The 27,599-nt window shown below is 36.1% G+C and overlaps 2 protein-coding genes across 6 annotated transcripts in view; both read right to left on the reverse strand.

The window, feature by feature from the left end:
• The window catches only part of znf385d (zinc finger protein 385D), a 142,428-nt gene that overhangs the window by 49,511 nt on the left and 65,318 nt on the right, over window positions 1–27,599 (reverse strand). For 3 of the 5 annotated variants that reach the window (XR_015512155.1, XM_087288164.1, XM_087288163.1), the window contains exon 3: window positions 9,212–9,319. The exons of the other annotated variants lie outside the window; for them this stretch is intronic. Coding sequence is in view for 2 of the 3 variants with exons in the window: in XM_087288164.1 (XP_087144290.1) it covers window positions 9,212–9,319 (108 nt within the window). In the remaining variant the exon portion in view is untranslated. The remainder of the gene's footprint in view (window positions 1–9,211; window positions 9,320–27,599) is intronic. 5 annotated transcript variants of the gene reach the window in all.
• The window catches only part of etfb (electron transfer flavoprotein subunit beta), a 458,646-nt gene that overhangs the window by 33,254 nt on the left and 397,793 nt on the right, over window positions 1–27,599 (reverse strand). The window lies entirely within an intron of this gene.

A 27,599-nucleotide genomic window follows, 5' to 3' on the forward strand; every position in this document is an offset into this window, starting at 1 on the left:
TAAAATAAATAATAATTAATAAAAATTATCTTAATAATATTTTTTTAAATTTAATTACTAATTATTAATACAAAGAAACAAAAAAAACTGTAGAAAAATGTACTAATATACAATAGTTATAAACATAACAATAAATACCAAAATATTCCTTTAGTAATATAATATTTACTACAAAATATTTTTATTTTATTTTTAAATATATAAAAATGCTAAGGTAAGGTAAGTTTGGTGTATATTGTTAGTTAAAAACAATAAATAAAAAAGATTTAATGTTAAAATATAAAATTAGATTGTTATTAATTTATAAAAAAAGAAAAAATATATGTGTGTGTGTGTGTGTGTGTGTGTGTGTGTGTGTGTGTGTGTGTGTGTGTGTGTGTGTGTGAGTGTGTGTGTGTGTGTGTGTGTGCGCGTGTGTGTGTGTGTGTGTGTGTGTGTGTGAGTGAGTGTGTGTGTGTGTGTGTGTGTGTGTGTGTGTGTGTGTGTGTGTGTGTGTGTGTGTGTGTGTGTGTGTGTGTGTGTGTGTGTGAACTAATGCTTTTGGATTTTAATGAGGGTAATGGAGTATTTTGTGTACAAAGGGGGATAAATGATATTATATAATAAATACCTACAAATACTCCTATATAAAATAATACACACATATTATAAGATCTAGATCTAATTATTTAGCAGTTGGTTAGTTAAAAACAATAATAATAATCTTGGATAGCATAATTATACCAAACTTAAATGAGTTGTTAGTCGAGTCTCCTGTTTGACAAGAGATTTTTGAAAGTCTTTCAAATCATTCAGGATGTTCCCTACATAGGCAGCAGACTGTCCAGTGTATCTGAGTGATGGTGTTAGTAAAGAGTCTGACAGATCAGAGAGGAGTCAGCGGGTGTGAGATGTTATTATCCTCCATGACACTGAGCCATACAAAAAAACTCCTGAAACAAATCTTTTAATAACCGCCGGCGAGATGTAGAGCTCTTGAAACTCTCGCTGCCTTTGGCTTTCACCTTCACTGCAGATTTATGATGGCCAGACCAAAACACTCACAGATGCCCTTGTTTACTGCTGGACAACTGTCTGAGGACACTGCACACCAATAAATACTACAGTCATTAATAGTAAACACCGTTCTAACATCTATTCTGAATGTACATACAGCTGAAGTCAGAATTATTAGCCCTCCCCTGTGTATTTTTCCCCAATTTCTGTTTAACAGAGAGACATTTTTTTCAACATTTCTAATCATAATAGTTTAATAACTCATTTCTAATAACTGCTTTATTTTATCTTTGCTATGACGACAATACATAAACTTTGACTGGATATATTTTAAGATCCTAGTATTCAACTTAAAGTGACATTTAAAGGCTTAACTAGGTTATCAAGGCAAGTTATTGTATAATGATGGTTTGCTCTGTAGACAATCTGAAAATAGCTTAAGGGGGCTAATAATATTGACCTTAAAATTATTATTATTATTATTATTTTTATTTAAAGCTGCTTTTATTCTAGCCGACATAAAACAAATAAGACTTTCTCCAGAAGAAGAAAAAAATCGTATAGGAAACGCTGTGAAAAATTCCTTGCTCCGTTAAACATCGTTTGAGAGACATCGTTTGATTGTTAATGAATTGTTAATGAATGATTAAATCACACTGAACTGAGCTAAACTGAACTGAACTGAACTTAAACACTAAAACCCGAACCACACTGTTCCAGTTACTATGACCTTTCATGTGAAGCTGCTTTGACACAATCTACATTGTAAAAGCGCTATACAAATAAAGCTGAATTGAATTAAATTGCCCCAGCAAAATGTCCTGTGAAATTAATGTAAATAAAATTACTGTAAACTGTGGTGTAAAAAAAGGACATTTAAATAATTAAATATGTTTTAAAAGTCAAGGCAGATGTACCAAATACACATATGCTAATATCAAGAACTAGAAAAAAAAAAAACATTTGTATAATTTGAATAAAATAAAACTATTTATTTCATACAAATACATATTAATTACTTATTTGTATATAAAAAATATAAATAGTGCAATAGTAGAGTGTTATTCTTAATTTTAATTTAATTTTATTACTTACTAAAATATATAAATACATAAAATTAAAAAAATATATACACTGGCTGGCCACTTTATTAGGTTCAACTGCTGGTTAAAGCAAATTTCTAAGCAGCCAATCACATGGCAGCAACGTTTAGGCATGTAGACATGGTCAAGACGATCTGCTGCAGTTCAAACCGAGCATCAGAATGGGGAAGAAAGATGATTTAAGTGACTTTGAATGTGGCATGGTTGTTGGTGCCAGAAGGGCTGGTCTGAGTATTTCATAAACTGCTGATCTACTGGGATTTTCACGCACAACCATCTCTAGGGTTTACAGAGAATGGTCTGAAAAAGAGAAAATGTCCAGTGAGCGGCAGTTTTTTGGGCGCAAATGCCTTGTTAATGCCAGAGGTCAGAGGAGAATGGCTAGACTGGTTCCAGCTGATAGAAATTCTATTCAATTCAATTCAGCTTTATTTGTATAGCGTTTTTACAATGTGGATTGTGTCAAAGCAGCTTCACATAAATGGTCATAGTAACTGGATCAGGGTAGTTCAGTTTTTAGTGTTTAAGTTCAGTTCAGTTTAGCTCAGTTAAGTGTGGTTTGAACGAGTCCAAACACTGAAGAGCAAATTCATTGATGAGTAGCTTTAACTTAGGCAACAGAAAATCAAATAACCAATCGTTACAACTGAGGTCTGCAGAAGAGCATCTCTGAACACGTCCAACCTTGAGGCAGATGGGCTACAGCAGCAGAAGATCACACCGGGTGCCACTCCTGTCAGCTAAGAACAGGAAACTGAGGCTACAATTCAGAACGGACAATTCACACAGGCTCACCAAGAGTCAGAATTTGGCATCAACAACATGAAAGCATGGATCCATCCTGCCTGGTATCAACAATTCAGGCTGGTGGTGGTGGTGTAATGGTGTGGACAATATTTTCATGGCACACTTTGGGCCCATTAGTACCAAATGAGCATCTCGTCAACACCACAGCCTACCTGAGTATTGTTGCTGACCATGTCCATCCCTTTATGACCACAGTGTCTCCATCTTCTGATAGCTACTTTCAGCAGGATGACGCTCCATGTCATAAAGCGCAAATCATCTCAGACTGGTTTCTTGAACATGATAATGAGTTCACTGTCAAATGGCCTCCACAGTCAACAGAGCTCAATCCAATAGAGCACCTTTGGGATGTGGAGGAACGAGAGATTTACATCATGGATGCGCAGCCGGCAAATCTGCAGCAACTGTGTGATGCTATCATGTCAATATGGTGCAAAATCTCTGAGGAATATTTCCAGTACCCTGTTGAATCAATGCCATGAATGATTAAGGCAGTTCTGAAGGCAAAAATGGGGTCTAACCCGGTACTAGTAAGGTATACCTAATAAAGTGGCCAGTGAGTGTCTATTACAATAAATTCCAATAATGTTTTCTTCTGGAGAAAGTCTTATTCCTTTTAGTTCGGCTAAAATAAAAGCACTTTTTAATGTTTTTAAAATATTTTTTTCGGGAAAACTGTTGATCAATGAGTTACCTAATTACCCTAACCTGCCTAGTTAACCTAATTAATCCAGTTAAGCCTTTAAATATCACTTTCAGCTGAAAACTAGTCTCTTGAAAAATATCTAGTCAAACAGTATGTGCTGTCATCATGGCAAAGATAAAAGAATCAGTTATTAAACATTAGTTATGTTATTAGTCACGTCAAACTGCATTCAGGATTCTTTTTTTTATTTGTTAATTATCCAATCATCATATATATTATTTATTACTATCCATTACGTTGCATTTTGGATCATAGTCTCCTGTCAGTCTTCATCCCATCTGCTCCAGCATTATTTACAGCTACTCTGTGTCTCTCACTAAAACTGCTGTTTGTTTGCCAGAGCCAATTTTGACTCACACTGGCGTTTGTTGAGCGTTCAGTTCGAGATCTTGGCGAAGAACATATTTCACGCTTGCATTCCTCTCCGGACATCTTTTTTTTTTACAATGCCAGTCTGTCAGAGAGAACGTTCGGGCCAGATTTACCTTCACGAGAAGCAATAAGACGCTGTGACAGATCACCCTTGCTTTGATATATTGTATTTTGTACAAATAGCAGCGCTGGATATGGATCATAATCATATAGATGTATATCAGGGGGGGTTGTGAGCAACACATCATTTGAGCGGGACGCTGTTATGAAAATGGCTTTAACACGAAGATGAATGAGATGTTTTCTGATGTTTCCTGTCAGCCAATCACAGGCTGTAAAGCAGAGACATGGATAAATGTCATGTGAAATCTGGGACGCAATCAAGCGTTGATTAAAAGCATGATGCGGAAGAGCTGATGCCTATCCAGAGACACCCAGACCTGCCAGACTTTAACTGAGACGGACACCTGCAGATAAATGACACCATCAGTCAGTCATGGAGGACGGAAATTACAGAAACTGAGTCTGAGTTTGGGAGGAAAAGAAAGAAAGAGCTGGAGCTTCTCTCTACTCTTACATCATATATACTGTATTTATGAAGCATACAGCTAAAAAAACACATAACCAAGTGTCTCAAATTTAATATACATGCATGAGTCCACATATGTGCTAAATGAATAGATGTTCATTTGCAAATGAATGAATGAACTAATGAATGATTACATGTATAAATAAACAAATGAATGATTAAACTAATAAATGACTCAATCAAACACTGAAATGAATAAATAAACAAACTAATAAATAAATGATTGAATATATAAATGAATAAATGAATCATTAAACAAATGACTCAATGAATGAATAAATAAATCATCAAAATGATTGAATAAACAAATTATTGAATAAACAAATCAACGAATAAACTAATGAAAAAATTAATTAACAAATCAATGAATAAATGAACGATTAAAAGAATAAACCAATAAATGATTAAACTAATAAATGTATCAATCTATCATTGATTTATTTATTCATTTTGATGAATGAATAAATCAATGAATGAATAAATGAATTAATATATAAATAAATAGATGAATGAATAAAGGACTGAATGAATAAATGAATGACTCAACGAATAAATGAATCAATGAATCAATCATCAAAATAAGTGAATAAGCAAATTAATGGGTAAAAAAATGAGGAATAATTAAACGAATGAATGAATGAATAAACTAATGAATAAATTAATAAACAAATTAATGAATAAACAAATGGATGATTAAGTGAATAAACTAATGCATGATTTAACTAATGAATGAATCGATCATCAAAATGAATGAATGAGCAAATGAATGAATAAATGATAGAATAAACTAATAAATACATTAATAAACAAATAAACGAATAAACAAATTTATGATTAAATGAATACAAAATGAATGAATGAATAAACTAATGAATGAATCAATCAATCATTGAAATAATTGAATAAATGAATGAAGGAATCATTCAAAGAAATGAATGAATAAATAAATAAAGGAATAAATGAATGAATGATTAAATATATGAATGAATGTATAAACAAATTATTGAATAAAAGAATGAATAAACTAATGAATAAATGAATAAACAAATGAATAAAGAAATGAATGATTAAAAGCATGGTTGATTAAACTAATCAATCATCAAAATGAATGAATAAATGAATATACAAATGAATGAATTAATGAATGATTGAATAAATAAATAAATGAATAAATGATTGAATAAACAAATGAATAAAATAATAAACACATGAATTCATGAATTGATAAACAAATAAATGAACGAATGAATGAATGAATGAACCAATCAATAAATCAATGAATAAAGGAATAAACAAATGAATCAATGAATTAATGAACGAATAATTTAACAAACAAATGAATGAATAAAAAATGAATGAATAAACTAATTATTATATAAATAAACGAATGGGCGACACAGTGGAACAGTAGGTAGTGCTGTTGCCTCACAGCAAGAAGGTCGCTGGTTCGAGCCTTGGCTGGGTCAGTTGGAGTTTCCATGTTCTCCCTGCGTTTGCTTGGGTTTCCTCCGGGTGCTCCGGTTTCCCCCGCAGTCCAAAGACATGCAGTATAGGTAAATTCGGTAGGATAAAATTGTCCATAGTGTATGAGTGTGAATGAGCATGTGTGGATGTTTTCCAGATATGGGTTGCGGCTGGAAGGGCATCCGCTGCGTAATCACATATGCTAGAAAAGTTGGCGGTTCATTCCGGTGTGGCGACCCCGGATTAATTAAGGGATTAAGCTGAAAAGAAAATGAATGAATAAACGAACGAATAAACGAATGAATGAATGAATGATCGAACGAAAGAATGAATGAACGAATGAACAAACTAAAAAATAAATCACTGGATGAATGAATGAATAAATGAATGAATGAATGAATGAATGAATGAATGAATGAATGAATGAAGGAAGGAAGGAAGGAAGGAAGGAAGGAAGGAAGGAACAAACGAACTAACGAACGAATGAACGCACGAATGAATGAACGAACAAACTTTAAACATGGTAAAAAAATAAGCTATATAAACTGTTTTCCAAATACAAACCTAAAATAAATAAAAGGTAGGTTAAATGCATATCTAAAATATAATAAATACATATGATAAACTATAAATAACCATAAAGTGGCCAGTGGTCATTAAACGCATGGCACTGAAGAGCTGTCATGCTGACAGGCAATAACGAAGATGGGCATCTGCAACGGGACACAGTTAAATGACACTTTCCATCAATCACACTGAAAGCAAATTAGAGCCACAGTCGCCGAGGTTGGCAGGCACAGAGCAAAAGCACTTCAAGAACTAACCAGGTTTTCTCTCCCCCACCATTATAAATGGCATTTATAATTCAAACACCCAGAAGAATCCATAACCAAATGTCTCATATTCACACAGACCTGTGGCGAAGTACGAAAACCGAATGTGATTATTAGAAGTTTCTGGACTCTGTAACTCTACAGAAGCCATTTAATTTTGGGAAAATGTGTTGCGTAAAAGCTTCCCGGAGCTGATTGGAAGCTGCAGCACAAACGACCAATGATAATGAAGTACAGCGTGATCTGAATGCATAATGTCTCCCAGACGATCTTGTGATTGGCTGCGGAAGAGCAAAGTGAGCTGTGAATGGTCAACGGCAGTCCTGCCCCCTCCTACTGTCACATGCTACTGAATGAGCTGTGATTGCAACTGTCTTGTGGAAATCAGAGTTTAATATTAGACGGCGATGCTGTGAATGACCAGCTAATAGAGAGGATATGGGCAGGGTGGTTTTTAAATAACAATATTTGGATTAAATTGCAGGCGGAAGTTGTGCTGAATTGAAATTGATAAGAGATGGATGAGGGATGGAAATTATAAATGGTTCTCTCAGCCTTTTCAAAGTCACCTTCAGTGAACTGGAGGCGTCAGTGGATGATCTATTGTCTCAATATTATAAGAGATGAGTTATGGCTGTATATAATGTATTATGATAATAAAAACTTTCCAATATATGGACACGACTTTTTTACTTGGCTTTCAAATAAATACTTTAGGTAAAGGCTGAATGATTCTCAGGATGACTCTTATGAAGCGGATCTTTAGAGTGAATCAAACACAAAGCATAATCGGTTTAGTCCAGCACGTTAAACTGAAGATTCTTAACTTACTGTGTACCATAGTTATGATTAGTTACCATAGTTACCATAACTATAGTTATGATTGTTATGAAGTGGCAAACCCAACAATGTAGTTTGCTTATCTAATGGAAAATGCTCTTTTAAAATGTTGTTTTTTTAAATTAATCTAACATCTGCAGTGAAACCAATGTAGTTTGATTCGCATAAACTGGTTCTTTACACTGTAGTGAATTAAACACATACATTTTACGGATGTAGTCTAGTTCTGGAAACCAATGACCCCTTTGAACAAGTTCTTTTTAGTGAATCAAACACATACAATGCAATCTATAGCCCCTTTCACACATACAGACCTTTCCGGAAAATTTCCGGCAATTTTCCGGAAAGGTTGTATGTGTGAACAGGTCCTTTTTGAAAATACCGGTAAATTCGTTCTGGCTATTTTCCGGAAAGAGAAGTTGTAACATTACCGGCAATTTGCCGGAATGCTGCACTGTGTGAATGCAGAAGGAAGATTGCTGTAATAAGCGCGTGCACGTCTAGAACATGCTGACGTGAGACGTCTGCTTTAGCCAATCACAATAGTCAGACGCATTTACGTCCGCGCGGTTTGTGAGAATAAAAGCCTTTGAATATTTTTTCCAGACACATTTAGCTGCTAGAAGTTAGTCAGATCACGTTTATATGTTCTTCTTAATGCCAACTGTGTAAATAATCATCGATGAGATGCTTATGATAAGCCGCTGTTTGTTTACCTTCAAGCTTTGCGTGTGCCTGTGAAACAGCCTGTGAGCGTCAGCACACGCACATATTATGAACATCTCGACATGCGAAAGTGATCCTGCGAAAGTTGTTCACAATATTGATCATCCACAGAGTTTGTAATTTAGTCAAATGTTTACAAATACAAGCGCAGCCGTTTAAAGCTCATTTGTGGTGAATGATGTCAAAATTTACCGGTACTTTGGAATGGATGTGTAAACGTTTTTTTCCGGAAAATTTCTGTAACGTCCTCGCCTGTGTGAACAGCGCTTTTTTGAATATACCGGTAAAGTCGTTTCAGAAATTTTCCAGATATTTACCGGTATCACTGTGTGAAAGGGGCTAATGTAGTTGGATCTTAGAAACAATTGACTGTCAAGATTGTTTTTGTCTGCATCCCCAAAATTCTGCACTTATATAAATTATAAAAAACTATTACCATAAACAATGTATTTTGGCAAATGATTGAGCATAATCTTAAATTCTAGACTTTTTATTTTATCCATATGATATGTTTTACCACATTGCACAACCCATTTGTAAGGATTAGTAAATAACGGCAGTAATTTCAATTCTGAAACCTATTTCTTGATGCTTCATGAACCGATGCACTGCAGATGAAAGTTATTATCTTCCTAAAACAACTACCACATTCAATCAAAGGAATTAAACTACCTGTAATTTCTACTTTATTATTTTCTCCTGACTGCACAGTGTAATTACATTCATTCCTTCCACACGGCTTCAGTGAGTATCTTCAGTTTTGATTTAAACTCACCTGCGAGTTAAACCTCAGATGGCAAACGCCACACGACATTGCTTTTCTTTTTGAGGGGGCCGAAGTGCTGATCGTGTGATGCAAAACAGCTTTCTGAACTGCATTCATCTGAGGAGAGAAGAGAGGGAAGGAAAAAGGAGATTTATTGAGATATATCTAGCTGCAGACCCACACACATTTCAGACCACTAGATATAGATCACTAAATCTAGACCATTAGATCCTGACCATTCAATCCAGACCCCTAGATCTAGGCACCTAGAACCAGACATCTAAATTAAGACCCCTACATCCAGACCACTAGATTTAGACCAGGGGTGCTTAAACCCATTTCTGGAGATCTACCTTCCTGCAGAGCTTTGCTGCAACATTGATCAAACACACCTTTACACACCGTCTTTAATTACCAAGAACTTCTTTAAATCCTTCTTGTTTGGCTAAGCTGTGTTTGATTTTGGTTTGAAATGAACTCTGAAGGAAGGTAGATCTCTTGGTACAAGGTTGATCACCCCTGACCTTGAACACTAGATCAAAAACACCAGATTCAGACCACTTGATCCAGAACCCTAAATCCTGACCACCAGAACCTGACCATTAGATTCAGATCACAAGATCCACACCCTTAGATCCAGACCATTAGATCCACAAAACTACATCCAGAACCCTAAATTCAGACCACTAGAAATTGCCCACTAGATCCAAACTCCTAGATTCAGACCACTAGAAGCTGACCACTAGATCCAGAACACTCGATCCAGATCACTAGATCCAGACTCCTAGATCCAGAACACTAGAGCCTGACCACTAGATCCAGACCCCTAGATTCAGACCACAAGAACCTGACCACAAGATCCAAACCATTAGAAATTGAGCACTAGATCCAGACCACTGGATCCAGACCACTAGAGCCAGATAATTAGAACCTGACCACTAGATCCAAACCATTAGAAATTGAGCACTAGATCCAGACCACTGGATCCAGACCACTAGATCCAGATAACTACAACCTGACCACTAGATCTAGACCCCTATATCCACACTACTAGATCCAGACCATTAGATCTAGACCCCTTGATCCACACTACTAGATCGAGGCCATTAGATCCAGACGCCTAGCTCAAGACCACTAGATCTAGACCAGGGGTGCTTAACCCTGTTCCTTGAGATCTACCCTCCTGCAGAGTCAAAGTGTGTTTGATCAGAGTTGATCAAACACACTTGTCTTTAATTATCAAGAGCGCCTTTTGATCTTTCTTAGTTGGGTCAGCTGTTTTGGATGTCTAAAGTTTTGTTTCCAGGAACAGGGTTCAGCACCCCTGATCTAGACCATTAGATCCTAAACACTAGATCCAGACCAATAGATCCAAGGCATTAGATCCAGACCATATGATTCACACCACTGAATCCAGACCACTAGATCCAGACCACTAGATCCAGACCACTAGGTCCACACCACTAGATCCAGGCTGGGGTGAACTATTTACGGATAACGACATTATTTATATACACACTATTTATTAACAATGCACAAAATCCTACAAATGCATAATTTGATATTTATTGACATTCATTTTGATCAATGTAATGAACCACAATCAATTATGTAGGTTATGATGAGAAATTTAGTTCATGTTTGTTCAACCTATTGTGTTTTGTTAATGTTCACAAATTCCCCAAACCTGAACCTACCCTTTACAACAGGGGCCATCAATCTAGATCCGCTACATTCAGACCACTAGAACTAGATCATTGGGTCCACATGACCAGATCCAGGACACTAGATCCAGACAATTTGATCAACACCACTAGATGCAGGCCACTAGATTAAAGCCAAATGATCCAGGCCACTAGATCCAGGCCACTAGATTAATGCCACTAGATTAAGGCCACTAGATACACATCACTAGATCAAGGCCACTAGATTCAGACCCTTATATCCACACTATTAGATCCACACCACAATATCCAGGCCACTAGATTAAGGCTACTAGATTCAGGCCACTAGATTCACACCACTAGATCCACACCACTAGGCCCAGGGTACTAGATTAAAGCCACTAGATCCAGACCCTTAGATCCACACTATTAGATCCACACCACTAGATCCAGGCCATTATATCCAGACCACTAGAGCCAGGCCAGATTCAAGCCACTATATTTACAGCTCTAGATTCAGGCCACTAGATCCCCTCCACTAGATCAAGGCCACTAGATTCAGACCACTAGATCCACATCACTAGATTCAGACCACTAGATCCACACCCCTAGATCCAGGCCACTATATCCAGACCACTAGATCCACACCACTAGATCCAGGCCACTAGATCCAGGCCACTAAATCCATGCCACTAGATCCACATCACCAGATCCAGGCCACTAGATCCAGGCCACTAGATTAAGGCCACTAGTTCCAGGCCACTAGATCCGGGCCATCCAGACCACTAGAACCAGACCATTAGATCCAGACCTCTAGATCCAGGACACTATATCCAGGCTGGGATGAACCATTTATGTATAATATTGGATCAGTTGTGGCTTTGTATTGTTAAATGAGCAATCCCAAGAGTCTTGACATTATTTATTTATACAATATATATTTACATTAACATTTACATTTACATTTACATTTAGTCATTTAGCAGACGCTTTTATCCAAAGCGACTTACAAATGAGGACAAGGAAGCAATTTACACAACTAAGAGCAACAATGAATAAGTGCTATAGGCAAGTTTCAGGTCTGTAAAGTCTAAGAAGGAAAGTATTAGTAGTATTAGTTTTTTTTTTTTTTTGGGTACAGTTAGTGTGATATTCAGAGAGGCAATTGCAGATTAAGAAGTGAAGTGGAGACTAAATAGTTGAGTTTTTAGTCGTTTCTTGAAAGTAGCTAGTGACTCTGCTGTTCTGATGCAGTTAGGGAGTTCATTCCACCAGCTGGGCAGATTGAACGCGAGCGTTCGCGAAAGTGATTTCTTCCCTCTTTGGGATGGAACCACGAGGCGACGTTCATTCACAGAACGCAAGTTTCTGGAGGGCACATAGATCTGCAGAAGTGAGAGCAGATAAGGAGGAGCAAGGCCAGAAGTCACTTTGTAGGCAAACATCAGAGCTTTGAATTTGATGCGAGCAGCAACTGGCAGCCAGTGCAAACGGACTAGCAGCGGAGTGACATGTGCTCGTTTAGGTTCATTAAAGACCACTCGTGCTGCTGCGTTCTGGAGCAGTTGAAGAGGCTTGATAGAGTTAGCTGGAAGCCCAGCTAGTAGAGAGTTGCAGTAATCCAGTTTGGAGAGAACAAGAGCTTGAACAAGGAGTTGAGCTGCATGTTCAGACAAGAAGGGTCAGATCTTTCTGATGTTATAGAGTGCGAATCTGCAAGATCGAGCAGTTCTAGAAATGTGGTCAGAGAAGTTTAGTTGGTCATCAATCGTTACTCCAAGGCTTTTCACCATTTTGGATGCAGTAATGGTTGCCCCATCCATCTGGATTGAAAAGTTATGGTGTAGAGTCGGGTTGGCAGAAACTACAAGCATTTCCATTTTTGCGAGGTTCAGCTGAAGATGATGATCTTTCATCCAGTGTGAAATATCCAACAGGCAGGCTGAGATGCGAGCTGGAACCGAGGGATCATCAGGATGAAAAGAGAGGTATAGCTGGGTATCATCAGCATAGCAGTGGTAGGAGAATCCATGTCTCTGGATGACTGGTCCTAGAGATGATGTGTAGATGGAGAAGAGAAGTGGCCCAAGAACAGAGCCTTAGTGGCCCAAGAACAGAGCCAAGAACAGAGCCTTACAGAGAGATACTCACAATGCACAAAATACTTAAACTCCGCAAGACACTTGCGCTCCAAAGTTTACCCATTTCTGGTCTAAACCCACCCAACCCTAAATCTACCCATTACAGTAATATAATAAAAAAGTATTTATTGTTGTACAGCATCACAAAAATTATGCTACATTTCTATGCACATTGTCAATCAAAGTACTCGTGGCGTAAGTCTCTCTCACTTGAAACCCTGAATCTAGTGTGTGCTGAAACGTATGGGTCTGCAGCTGGATATTATTGGTTTTATTAGCCTCATTCAGCGCAGCGGCACGATGAACGTCAACTCTGTTACTCATCGGTCGGCATGATAAAAATGTTGCCCCCGGCGGATTCACCGCAAACACGACTTGTGGTTGTGGAGCGAATGCACAGTCTGGAACATGTTAAAGGCCAGCGATTTTCACACACACACTCTTCAATCAGCGCAGCGGGACAGACGAGGGAAAACAAACTCCACGAGGACTTCATGAGAAGCCAGATGCAAATTATACACTCCGAAAGGTCTGATGAAATCACAACAGTCTGCATTTGGAGTTGTGCATATCATATGAGCAACAGATCACAAAATGAATATAATTATTTTTAAATGCTAGCAGTTCTAATATATTGAAAGTCTGAACAGAATGTGAAAGGACTGCTTGTGGATTTAATATCTTGTCTGTTGTTTATTAATTTTATTGTCAAACCCAATGTCGTATTGAGGTCTGGTCAAACAGGATATGACACCATTCAGATAGTCTTTCTCCCACTCTGACCCAGACGAGCTTGTGAAATCACACTGATACTCTCAGATATTGCCTGCTGCATTCATTGGTCTATTTATCAGATAAATATCTGCCTCCTGCTTCCTCCTCAAAAAAAAAAAAAATTAAATAAATAAAAAAAGTGATATCATATATTTTTTAATATACCTAAAACTAAACATCAACACATGCTTTTACATTACTTTCCCTAAAAAGTAACATATTTACTTTCCTTGGTCACACCAAGGAATTTTATTTTAATGCACAATACACTATTAACAAACTATTAAAGAAGACTTTTAGCTCAACAAATTACTAATTTTCTGCTTATCAATAGTTAGTAAGGTAGTAGTTATATTTAGGTACTGGGTAGGATTAGGGCTGTAAAATAAATTAAAATAAACAGTTAATATCTTAATAATAGGCAGGTAGTAAGTCATGAAGTGCTGTGAAATGTTAAAATAGATGTGATCAAATGATTAATCACATCCAAAATAAAAGTTTGTATTTACATAATGCATGTCTATTTAGTGTGTATAAATATGTCCCAAATGATGTTTAACAGAGCAATTTGTCACAATATTTTCTATAATATTTTTTCTTCTGGAGAAAATCTTATTTGTTTTTTTTAGGCTAGAATAAAAGCAGTTTTATTTTATTTATTTTTTTAGACATTTTAAGGTCAATATTACAACCCAGGCTTAATCTGAAAATGTACCCCATATACATTTTTGAAGAACGCCAATTATGTCCCAGTAGCTACGTTTTTGTGTGCGCTTTTTGAGGTCTCAAAATTGTCTTGCGAGTGCCATTTGCGCCTGCTCATGTAAATCCACCAGAGGCTGCTGTCGACTGACTCACTGACTGACAAATCGACTGACCCTTTTAACTTTAACAACAAGCATGTCAATCTTTTCTCTTCTTCTGTGTTACAAGCGGGTGTCAGAAGCTTTAAGTTGGGTAGCGTCATCTAACATCAAGGAGTGATTTTGCATAGTCATCTGCTCGACGTCAATGAAAAATCGCTTGGGTTTGAATCTGAAAAAACGTCTCGGAAAGCACTGACGATAGACGCAAACAAAAAACATCCCAGTGTGTACGAGCCTTTACACCAGTCTGAATACATCATAGCCGAATCCAATTCTTCAGTTTGTCATGGTGGCATGAATTAAATTTTTCTGAATGAAAGTGAAAATGCCAAACTGCAGTTAAAGTCGACAAATTAAAAATGAAACACAAAATTACATTAAACTCCAAAGGAAACATGGACAGTGTGGTGATGCAATGACATTAATCTAATTATGTGCTATAACATGTAAAATAGGATCATGAAAGGAACATTCAAAAAGCAACTCATAAACACCTTAATCATAATATTGTCTTACTTAGATTAAGGCAAATATTTGATTAATGATGCCCATGAAAACGTAATCAATGACTCACCAGGGCAACTAACAGGGGTAACCCTTACAATTAACATGGTTGCACAAGAGGACAACAGCAAGAAGTAACATAGAAAACAAAACAGGGTCAGACACATACTGGGCTGGGACTGTAACAATTAGAAATGAGTTATTAGAACTATTTTGTTTAAAAATGTGTTGGAAAAAAAAAAAAATTGGGGAAAAGTCTATTGTATATAGACACAAAATAAATATGGACAGTACACATATACAATTAAAGTCAGAATTATTAGCCCCCCTGTTTATTTTTTTCCCCAATTTCTGTTTAATAGAGAGAAGATTTATTCAACACATAGGGATCACATAGGGCTAATAATTCTTCAACTGCAGGTATTATCTAAACAAGCTTTTATTTTGGATGTGATTATACACTATTTATCTTTTGACAGCCCTAATATTCCTTTTTTTCCAAAAACTGCTTAGAATGATCCCCCATTTCCAGTCGCTTTCTTCTCTAATGTCTATTCTGCGAAGGTTTCATCTAGTTGAACCTGCCGCAGACAGATGTCAGCTCCACCGCCGTGTTACACAAGCAGAAAATCACTTTCAATTCAGCATGGTCTTCTGCGGCCAGCGCTAGATCAGCCATATGAGGCTTCTAAATCAATTCCACTTCAAGCCCTGACAACTGACATGCAGTTCAGAAACCTGATACGCTTTTCTTTAGTAGACGACATCAGGACAATCAGTCGCAGTAAGTTATAGTCTGATGTCGATTTCACACCTTGTTCGTGCCATATTGCTGCCACATGTACATCTGAAGTCAGAATTGTTCGCCCTCCTGTGAATCCCTTTTCAAATATTTCCCAAATGATGCTTAACAGATTAAGGAATTGTTGACAGTATTTCCTATAACATTTTTTTCCTCTAGAAAAAGTCCTATTTGTTGTATTTCAGCAATATTTTTTAAAACTTTAAGTTCAGAATTATTAGACCCCTTAAGCCACAGGTGTCAAACTCAGTTCCAAAAGGGCCGCAGCTCTGCACAGTTTAGTTCCAACCCTAATTAAACACACCTAATCAAACTAATTGAGTCCTTCAGGCTTGTTTGAAACCTACAGGTAAGTGTGTTGGAGCAGGGTTGGAACTAAACTGTGGAGGGCTTCGGCCCTCCAGGAATTGAGTTTGACACCCCTGCTAAGCAATATACAGCGGGTACGGAAAGTATTCAGAACCTCTTTTATTTTTTACTCTATGTGTTTTAATTTTTACTCCATGTTTTATTTTTTACTCTATGTGTTTTAATTTTTACTATACATATATATATATATATATATATATATATATATATATATATATATATATATATATATATATATATCTATATATATATATATATATATATATATATATATATATATATATATATATATATATTTTTTTTTTTTTTTTTTTTTTTCATTTAACCAGATAAAAACCCATTGAGATCAAGAGCGCTGTGATAAACAGAGTTTAAAGGCTAAAGACATATTGTTGAAGCATTCAAATATAAACGTCACTATAGTCAAGCACTGGTAAAAATGTTGCAGACACCAAATGTTTACGAGCTGTAAGAGAAAAGCAGGATGCATTTCGATAGTAAAACCCAAGCTTAACTCTCAATTTTCTAATCAAATCTTCTACGTGTTCTTTGGAGGAAAGCTCTGGACACTAATTATTTGGCAGTGGTTAATAATGGTTGGTTCTGCACAGGAGTGGAACAATTTGTGAAAATCATTCATTTGGATTTACATTTAAAACCAATTTTAGATCCTGAAGACGAGACTGAACAATATTAAAAGCAGACAGTAAAAATTATACAGCCTGAGAAAGTGAAAAAGAGCAACAATAAATCACTGTATCATCAGCGTACAAATGATAAAAAGCATTTGGAAGGTTGTCGCACAAGTTAATTAATGTTGATAGAAAATAATATAGGCCCAAATAGGCACCTCTAAAGATAAAGAAGTTAAGCTAGCCATATGGACACAAAAATAAACCATCATATGATGATTTCCCTAAATACCATAACCTGGTTAAGCCTTTAAATTGCGCTATAAGTTAAATTCTAGTATCTTAAAAAAAGTCAATTATTATTTACTGTCATCATAACAAAGATAAACAAATATTAGTTATTAGAGATGAATTATTAAAACTATTATGTTCAAAAATGCGTTAGAAAAAAATCTCTCCGTTAAACAGAAATTGGGGGGAAAATATACAGGGGCGCTAATAATTCTGACATCTACATGTGTGAAATGAGCGTGAGAAATACCTCAAAACCGTATCTGAAAATGTTACATAACATAATTGCAGCACAAATCTCCATCCACTGCTCAAAAAGAGAAGGAGATGGAGCTTAAAAACTGCAAGATGGGTGCAAGTTTTGGAGAAACTCCAGCTGGCCGGTGCTGGGAAATCGAGCAAACAATGCAGGAAGCGAAAAAATGAGCAGGGAGAAGAGAAAAGGAGATGAACCATCTGTGCGCGGTGATGACCTCGCGCTTCAAACACGCCGGGGATCAGCGAGGAAATGCTGCTTCTCATTAAGAGCATTTACATGCACAATAAAACCATCACAACTAGTCAACAACACAAGAGGTCCTGTTAATACCCTGCTTATATTGTATGATGTTTTCAAACCGCCAGGGGTTTCTGGGATTTTGACGTCAATTCATTGTGCATGGTTTTTGTTTTTGAAGTTGGTAATTGTACAGAGATATTTTAAACTCAATTCACAGATAAAAGAAACAAAAACCTAAGTTTTACACAGCGAATGCCTTTCTAGCTGCAACCCAGTTCTGGGAAGCATCCACACTCCCATTCACACACATACACTACAGCCAATTTAGTTTATTCAATTCACCTATAGTGCACTTATAGTGCATGTGTTTGGACTGTGGTTGAAACCTGAGCACCTGGGGGAAACCAACGTCAAAATTAGGAGAGCATGCAAACTCCATACAGAAATGCCAACTGAGTCGAAACAGTGACCTTCTTGCTGTGAGGCGACAGTGCTAACCACTGAGCCACCATTCTTGAATATTGCATCTTTACAATCAGGAACTCATTCAAATCCACAAAATGCAGGTCGTCCATGAAAGACAAGTACAGGAGAGCACAGGACGATGTGGAGAATCTCCTAAAACACTGTGGATGGAACTGATCACAGTTCAGCTGAATAGGACAATGATTAGTCTCAATTTTATTTTTCTCCCTTCTGTATAACAAAAATGGGACTTTTTTGAGACTACACTCAATTATGTAAGAGGTTAGCAATTGTTTATAAATGCAGCTCCTTCCGGTTAGAATACTCTTTAGTCTATGCTGAAATGAAAATGCTGGTGTTTTTGGATAAAATAAATTAATAAATTAAATATTTTTTTATTAAAAAAATATATATATATATACAAAATAAAATAATTTAAATTTAAATTAAAAATAATATAAAAATATGATTAAATGAAATAAAAAATAAAATATAACATAAAATATAAAAATTAAAATATTATAAAAATAAAATAAAAACTAAAATAAAAAATTAAATAAAATATAAAAAATAAATACAAATAAAATAAAAAATATAGAATTCAATTAATTTTAAATTAAATGTATATAAGAAATAAAAATAAATAAACAAACTATAAAAAAATGTAATAAAATAAAAAAATTATTAAATTAATATAAGACATAAAAATTTGTTAAAATATAATAAAAACTATTCCCAAAGATGGGTTGGATCTGAAAGGGCATCTGCTGTGTAAAACATGTGCTGGATAAGTTGGCAGTTCATTCCGCTGTGGCGACCCCGAATTAATAAAGGGACTAAGCCGAAAAGAAAATGAATGACTGGAATAATAAAAAATAAAATGAAATATAAAACATAATAAAAAATTAAATGAAATATAAAATATAATAAAAAATAAAATTAAATATAAAATACAAAAAAATATACAAAGAAATATAAATTATAATAAAAATACAAAGAAATTAAATATAAAATATAATAAAAAATAAAATGAAATTGAAAATAAAATAAAATACAAAAATAAAATACAATACAAAATTTTATTAAATCTGGAAACCTGTGACAGACTATCATATAGGAAAAACAAATACATGTCAATGGTTACAGGTTTTTACAGGCTTTCTTTTAGCTTTCATCTTTTGTGTTTAACAGAGTAAAAAACTCCTTGAGGTTTGGAACCACTTGCGGGTGAGTAAATAATGAGTAAATTTTCATTTTCAGTTGAACTATCTCTTTAAATTATCAAAACGTGTAATGTCGAATGACCAAAAAAAAAAAATGCATTAAAGTGGCAATGTAACGGAAGTGCTGATGCTAGTTACAACAATTACGAGAAAAGGCAAAACTGTAAACACAGTAAATGATAGGAAATGTCTTATATTGTAAAATAATTATTAAAAAGATAAAAAATGGAACTATCAAAATCTAAATGTAAAAATCTTAAAAGCAAATAGAGTGAATTTAGATTTAATCTCTGCTAACGAAACTGCTAAACCAGAGATCCATTACAATCAGCAGATCTGTCTAAATATCAAGTGCACACATTCAAGTTAACGGCTATTGTGATATATCTTCTCCATACAGGGACTTTTAAAACTAAATTAAGCAGCACAAAAGCTCTACTTGTATGACTTCAAGATGTTTTGACTGAAAAACACTGTGTTGTTTTCCTAAATTGCTGTAAAGGCAACTTCACAAATGTTCTCTGACACATAAAGTGCCCTAAAGCGCTTCCCCTTTGGTTCATAACTCTTGTTCAAACGTCCAAATTGCGTTTGTTCCTGAAAGAAGTGGAACCTCAAAAACTCCAGGATGTGGAGATATTCAGACTCATCTTAAATCAGCCTGACAGACGCAAGACGTTTCCTGACAAATGCAATGCAAACATGTCAGGCTGCGAGTCTCTGAACCCCCCGCGGTGCACTTCTCTTGCTCTTTACGAGACTGTCTCCTCTCGTTCATGCAAACACTGGGCTTAACACAGATCGGAGAATCGTCCTGCCGTGACTGTAGGATAGGAGCTGACAGCTGATGTGAAACCGCCCTCAGAGACGCCGCTCCACATCTGACTGACACCACTGACGGGAATCATTGATTAAGGATTGCAAAGGCATTTATGGAGTGACAGTAAACAACAAGAAACGGTTAAAAGCTACACTGGTAATGATTTTTGGAAATTACACAGTACACCGGAAAAAATGTTTCATTGGATTTAATAAATGTTTTCACTGTGGTTGCAAACAATTTAAACAAACAAATCAAGTCGAACATTACTAAAGTGAATTTGTTTGTTTAAATTCAGCCCATATACATTGTTTGCAACAAATTTATTCATTTTCTTCAGCTTATCGTGGGGGCGTCAGTCTCAGGAGAAAACCCCAGACTTCCCTCTCTTTCCGAGGCATTCCCAGGCCAGCCAGGAAACATACTCCCTCCAGCTTGTCCTGGGTCTTCCCTGAAGTCTCCTCTTGCTGGGACATACCTGGAACACCTCTATAGGCATCCAAAACACATGCCTGAGCCACCTCAGCTGGCTTGTTTCGATGTGGTGGAGCAGCGGCTCTACTCCCAGCTCCTTCTGGGTGACAGAGCTCCTCATTAAAACATCGAGGACTGTGACGTCGCCTGTTATAGCACAGCCAGGGCCCCACACTGGAGCCAGGCCTGGGGTTGGGGCTTGTATGCGAGCGTCTGGTGGCCGGGTTTTATCCCACGGAACCCACCCAGGCTTGAAGGAGCGACGTGGTACCATCCTACTGCAGGCCCACCACTTGCAGGAGGAGCCATAAGGGGCCAGTGTATTGTAAAACGAGTGGTTTTTGAAGGTTAACCTGATTGTCAGGCACAGAAACTGGAATCAATTAATAAGATGCTCAATTATGTAAGAAGGTAGCAATTGTTTATGAAGCAGCTCCTTCTGGTTAGAACACTCTTTCGTCTAAGCTGAAATGACAATGTTGGTGTTTTTGGATAAAATTTAAATACACTATACTACTAAATTAAATTAAACAAAGCAAAAAAATTTATAAAAAAAAAATATATATATATATATATATATATATATATATATATATATACAGTATATATATATATATATATATATATATATATATATTTTTTTTTTATTATTATTATTATTATTTTTTTTTTTTTTGCTTTGTTTAAAAAACTAAATTTTATATATTTTTTGTATATATATCTAAAATATTTATATAAAAATTTTATTAAATCAAACAAAAAATTATTAAATATAAAAAATTCAATAGAAAATAATAGAAAAATCTAACAAAATATAAAATAAAATATAAAACAAATTAAATTAAAATAAAATAAAAGGTTAATTAAATTAAATATAAGAAATAAAAATAAAACAAAATAAAATAAAAAAAAATTAGGAAATTAAATTAATAATAAATATAACACATAAAAATAATAAAATATAATAAAAATTAAACGTAAACAAAATATAATAAAACATAAAATGAAATATAAAATATAATAAAAAATGAAGTATACAATATAATAAAAGATAAAAGTATAAAATATAATGAAAAAATAAAATATAAAAATATATAAAAAAATAAAATGAAATATAAAAAAATAAATATAAAATAAAATAAAAATTAAATAAAATATGAAATAAAATAAAAGAATAAAATATAAAACATTTGATACGTTATGTCGTCTGTTACCCACCTGGAGCCAGGCCTGGAGTTGGGGCTTGTATAAGAACGCCTGGTGGCCAGGTTTTATCCCACGCAACAAACCCAGGCTTGTACGAGCAACGTGGGACCGTCCTCCCGCAGGCCCAGTCCTTGCAAGGGGAGCAATAAGGGGCCAGTGCATTGTGAAACGGGCTGTGTACGTAGTTTAGGACCATGACAAACTGATTGTTAGGCACACAAACTGGCAACAATTTTGCAACATTTTTTTTGTTGTTGTTTGTGTATTTGCTCTGTATACTCAAAACATGAAGTTTGTTGTTAGTTCAAACTACTTATTTAAAGTGAGCTGAAACAACTCAATTGTTGATATTTTTTAATCCACTCAAATTTGTAATAAAACTAATAAAATTAACTTAGCTCTTTTATGTTGTCCCAACACAAATTGATTGTGTGGAACCCAACATTGTCAGAGTAATATGAACTGTATTCAATTGTAGCACAGTTATGCAGTATGTTACTGTATTTTGAAGTTGAATTGTGAAAATTACTGTAAATTTTACAGCAAAGATAAACATACAATACTGTAAATACATATAGAGCAGGATAGATGTTGCTGTAAATGTCAATACGGTGTTTTTGCTGTAATTTATTTACAGTTAGTTACTGTCGATTCTACAGGAAACTGAACAGTCTTGGTGTTATTCATTCATTCATTCATTCATTATTTCCTTTGGCTTATTCGCCACAGCGGAATGAACCACCAACTATTCCAGCATATATTTTATGCAGCGGTTGCCTATCCAGCCACAACCCAGTGCTGAAAAACACCCATACACTTTCACATTCACACACACACTCATACACCACGGCCAATTAAGCTAATCTAATTCACCTATAGTGCATGTGTTTGGACTGTGGGGGACACCAGAGCACCCGGAGGAAACCCACGCCAACACGGGGAGAACATGCAAACTCCACACCCAGCCAGGAATCAAACCAGTGTCCTTCTTGCTGTGAGGCGACAGTGCTAACCACTGAGCCACCATGTCGCCCCCAAAAATGATTATATAATTCCTCATATCATTCTAAATAATTTCTTTAGTGAAACATGTCCATGTAATGAAAGTCAGTGGAGTACAATGCTGTGTAAACATAAAAAAGTGTAAACATTTACATTCCCCATCATAACTATATGCCAAAAAGAAAGCATTAAATTAAAAGCAAAACATGTATAAATAATTGTGATTGCTTTCAATACTTAATCAAAAACAAAATGATCAAATACCATTTTTCCAGGATTTTGAATCACTCAAGCAACTAAAGACTACAAAAAAGGATGGAAAAAAACCCTGCATATATCACACCGGCCTTTCTAAGGAAACCAGTGTAGCGGTAAAAACAGATTAGCAGAACTTACGAAGTGTTTATTCTGTAGAAACAAAACCCAGCCTGAGTTCTGACGACCGAATCCAGCCGTGGCAAACACCAGCCACACTTACCATTAACTAAAGTGGGATAAATGACCTGTCAGAAGCAATACCGGCCTGTATGTTTTTCCCAATTACACGGCCACGCGTGTGAATCCCAATTGCAGCGTCTATTGATTTTAACCATCGCAATTTGCAATTCAGATGAGGAGGAGAAGGCCAGGATGATGAAGAGCACAGTCTGCATTGAGTTGATGAACACACGTACTGTAGGATGATCCCACAGTAGGTTAAGGGATGTTTTTATATATATTGCTGGTTTTAAAATTGGTTCTAAGAATCGATTCATTTGAGTCATTGATTCATTTTATTTGACAAAAAAGAATTGAATATACTTAAGCCCAATCCCAATAGTACCCCTTAGCCCTTCCCCTTACCCCTGACCCTTCGGTCGCATGAAGGGCTAAGAGTTCTCTTTAGCTTGAAGGCATGGGGCTAAAAGAAAGGGCTGGGTACCCCTTCAAGTGTGGTTTATTTATCAACTAAATTCGAGAAGATCATGTGCTTATTAATGAACACGGCTGTTACCGCATCAGCTCTGTATATTGCACCAATCTGGAGACTACTGGCATACTATAAATAACCAGTTTTCCACTCCAGTCATCTTCGTCTTAAAGAGTCCCGCCTTCCACTCCAACTCCTCCCCTTGTCTCACTTCAAAAAATGCTTTTCTTACTTATATTTTTTGGTCTTGTTTCTAGTTCAAATATCTAAAAATTCCTAAATCAAGAAGGATTTTCTAAACAAGCAAAAAATAGTGTCTTGTTTTAAGAAATAATATGCCAAAATGAAGTGAGTTTTAAAACGAGCAAAATAACCTGCCAATGAGCAAAATAATCTTATGTCAAAAGAAAAACAAGATTATTTTGCTTACCCCATTGGCAGATTATTTTACTTGTTTTAAGGAAAAAACTTACTTAATAACAATCAAATAAATCCATATATGCAAAGAACACAAATCTAATTATTTTACAAATTAAGTTATGTGTAATGAAATAAAATGACGCAGGGAAAAAGTATTGAACACATGAAGAAAAGAAGGTGCAGAAAGGCAATAAAAGCCAAGACAGCAGCTAAAATCTCTCAGTAGTTCTTCAGCAACCTCTGCCCTTAGTTATTGTAAATTATATTTATGGCCCGTTTCTACTAAGTGGTACGGTATGGTACTGTTCAGTTCGGTATGCTTTTATGGCCGTTTCCACAGTCAAAAGGCATACCAAACCATACTGTACCACTTTTTCAGCACCCTTTCGAAAGGGTACCAAACACGAGAATGGATACCAAAAGGCAGAGCTTGACGCACATCTGAATGCTATTGGTTTACAGAGATACGTAATTCGCTTACACAACAAGCCAGAATGAAAACAAAGGAACCGCCATGTTTAAAATACACAGCCGATGAGCCGAGAGATTTACAGTGTAATTATTCATTCATTCATTCATTCATTTTCTTGTCGGCTTAGTCCCTTTATTAATCTGGGGTCGCCACAGCGGAATGAACCGCCAACTTATCCAGCAAGTTTTCACGCAGCGGATGCCCTTCCAGCTGCAACCCATCTCTGGGAAACATCCACACACACATTCACACACACACACTCATACACTACGGACAATTTCGCCTTCCCAATTCACCTGTACCGCATGTCTTTGGTCTTTGGTTGCGGCTGTAAGGGCATCCGCTGCGTAAAAACTTGCTGGATAAGTTGGCGGTTTATTCCGCTGTGGCGACCCCGGATTGATAAAGGGACTAAGCCGACAAGAAAATTAATGAATAAATGAATGAATGAAAAACTCACGCTTGAGCAATGCATGTGACTTCATTCTCCATATGAGAGGCGTCTTTAGGCTGTTTGTGTGTGCAGTCATAGGGATTGTTAGCTGCACACTGAAATCAACACACACTAATTTTATGTAAAATATGTTAAAATAATACATTTTCATGCTAAAACTAAGCATATAATATAATGATAAATGAAAAAAAAATCAGTTTCACGCATCTTCAATAATTTATATACATTTCTTTTGTTAACTAATTTAAAGTTAAGGTTAGTTTTACTTCTTTAATAAAGAGTTGTTTGTTTCCAGAGTTAAACTACAGTATATCAGTTGCACTGTAGGTCATCGATTCAAGAGTCATTGAATGATTGTTCCCAAATGCAATGGTATAAAAGAATCGCTTGAAACGAAATTAATCAATTTAAAGAAATGTAAGTATCTGGCTTGTAATCATTCCTAGAAAGCAAAAGTCAAATAAATAATTCACACTGGATGAAAAGATCATCATCTTCAGCTTAACCTCGCGAAAACGGAAATGCTTGTAGTTTCTGCCAACTCGACTCTACACCATAACTTCTCAATCCAGATGGAGGGGGCAACCATTACTGCATCCAAAATGGTGAAAAGCCTTGGAGTAACGATTGATGACCAACTAAACTTCTCTGACCACATTTCTAGAACTGCTCGATCTTGCAGATTCGCACTCTATAACATCAGAAAGATCCGACCCTTCTTATCTAAACATGCAGCTCAACTCCTTGTTCAAGCTCTTGTTCTCTCCAAACTGGATTACTGCAACTCTCTACTAGCCGGGCTCCTAGCTAACTCTATCAAGCCTCTTCAGCTGCTCCAAAACGCAGCAGCAAGAGCGGTCTTTAATGAACCTAAAAGAGCACATGTCACTACGCTGCTCATCCGTTTGCACTGGCTGCCAGTTGCTGCTAGCATCAAATTCAAAGCTCTGAAGATTGCCTACAAAACGACTTCTGGCTTTGCTCCTTCTTATCTGCTCTTACTTCTGCAGATTTTTGTGCCTTCCAGAAACTTGCGTTCTGTGAATGAACGTCGCCTCATGGTTCCATCCCAAAGAGGGAAGAAATCACTTTCCCGAACTCTCACATTCAATCTGCCCAGTTGGTGGAATGAACTCTCTAACTGCATCAGAACGGCACTCGCTGTCTTCAAGAAACGACTAAAAACTCAACTATTTAGTCTCCACTTCACTTCCTAATCTGCAATTGCCTCTCTGGTTCTACCACTAACTGTACTCAAAAAAAAAATAATAGAAAAAAAATTACTAATACTTTCCTTCTTAGACTTCACAGACCTGAAACTTGCCTATAGCACTTATTCATTGTTGCTCTTATAGTTGTGTAAATTGCTTCCATGTCCTCATTTGTAAGTCGCTTTGGATAAAAGCGTCTGCTAAATGACTAAATGTAAATGTAATTCTGTAAAACTAAAAAAGCCTCTTATAGAGGAGTTGATTTCTCTTAAATCGATTTTAAACTTTGTAATCGACTCTTGATTCTCAACGACTCTGAATCGATTCTTTTATTTGTAGCTCTACAGTCTCTGTCTCTCGGTGGAAGTGGAGTCATAAACCGAGAGACCCAGATAACATCCAAACAAATCTGAGCCCAACAGATTAAATATTGAACTGCTTATCTGACTTATTGCACACGTAATGATGAGTTATGGCATGTCCCAGAAGGCTGCGGCGAAAGAGAATTGAAATTAAATGAGATATATAAATATAAATCACAGCTCTTAAAGTGGAACATTAGGACAAGCCTCATGGAACAAAACAATGTCTGTGGTGACCAGACGCCACGCTGTTTCAGGGACACTTTTCTTTACTCTTGTCTAGTGTATCTTTAATGCTGAGAGAAACACCACACGGCAAATTCACATATGAATGATTTCAGGTTAAAATGGAGAGTGGATTGCATGTCTTTGTATTATAGATGCTTCTCCAAAATCTAATTTGAAGCACTACAGTTACTTAAGCTGAAATAATCTAATTATATTTAGGGACCGAGCACCGAACGGTGCAAGGCCCTATTGGAATTGCTCCGTTTATTATTATTCTTCCGACTTCTTCCGCGGAATGAATCGCAGTTTTGAGGGGCTAAACATGCCCGAAAACTCACAAAACTTTGCACACGCCTTAGAAGTGGCGAAAATTTACGTTTGTTATGGGCTTCGGAAGTGGGCGTGGCAAAATGACTCGACAGCGCCACCTAGAAAAATTAAATCGACGAGCCCCCGATCCACGAATCACGCACATGCACGAAAATTGGCACACACCTCAAACATGCCAAAACATAAGAAAAAGTCTCAAGGAGCCATATCTCAAACCCAACAGGAAGTCGGATATTTTTAACTTCCTGCGGCGAAAAAGTGGCGTTTTTGCCATTTCC

This window comes from Danio rerio, chromosome 16 (assembly GCF_052040795.2).
Source record: "Danio rerio strain M-AB ecotype USA chromosome 16, GRCz13ab, whole genome shotgun sequence".
NCBI lineage: Eukaryota > Metazoa > Chordata > Actinopteri > Cypriniformes > Danionidae > Danio > Danio rerio.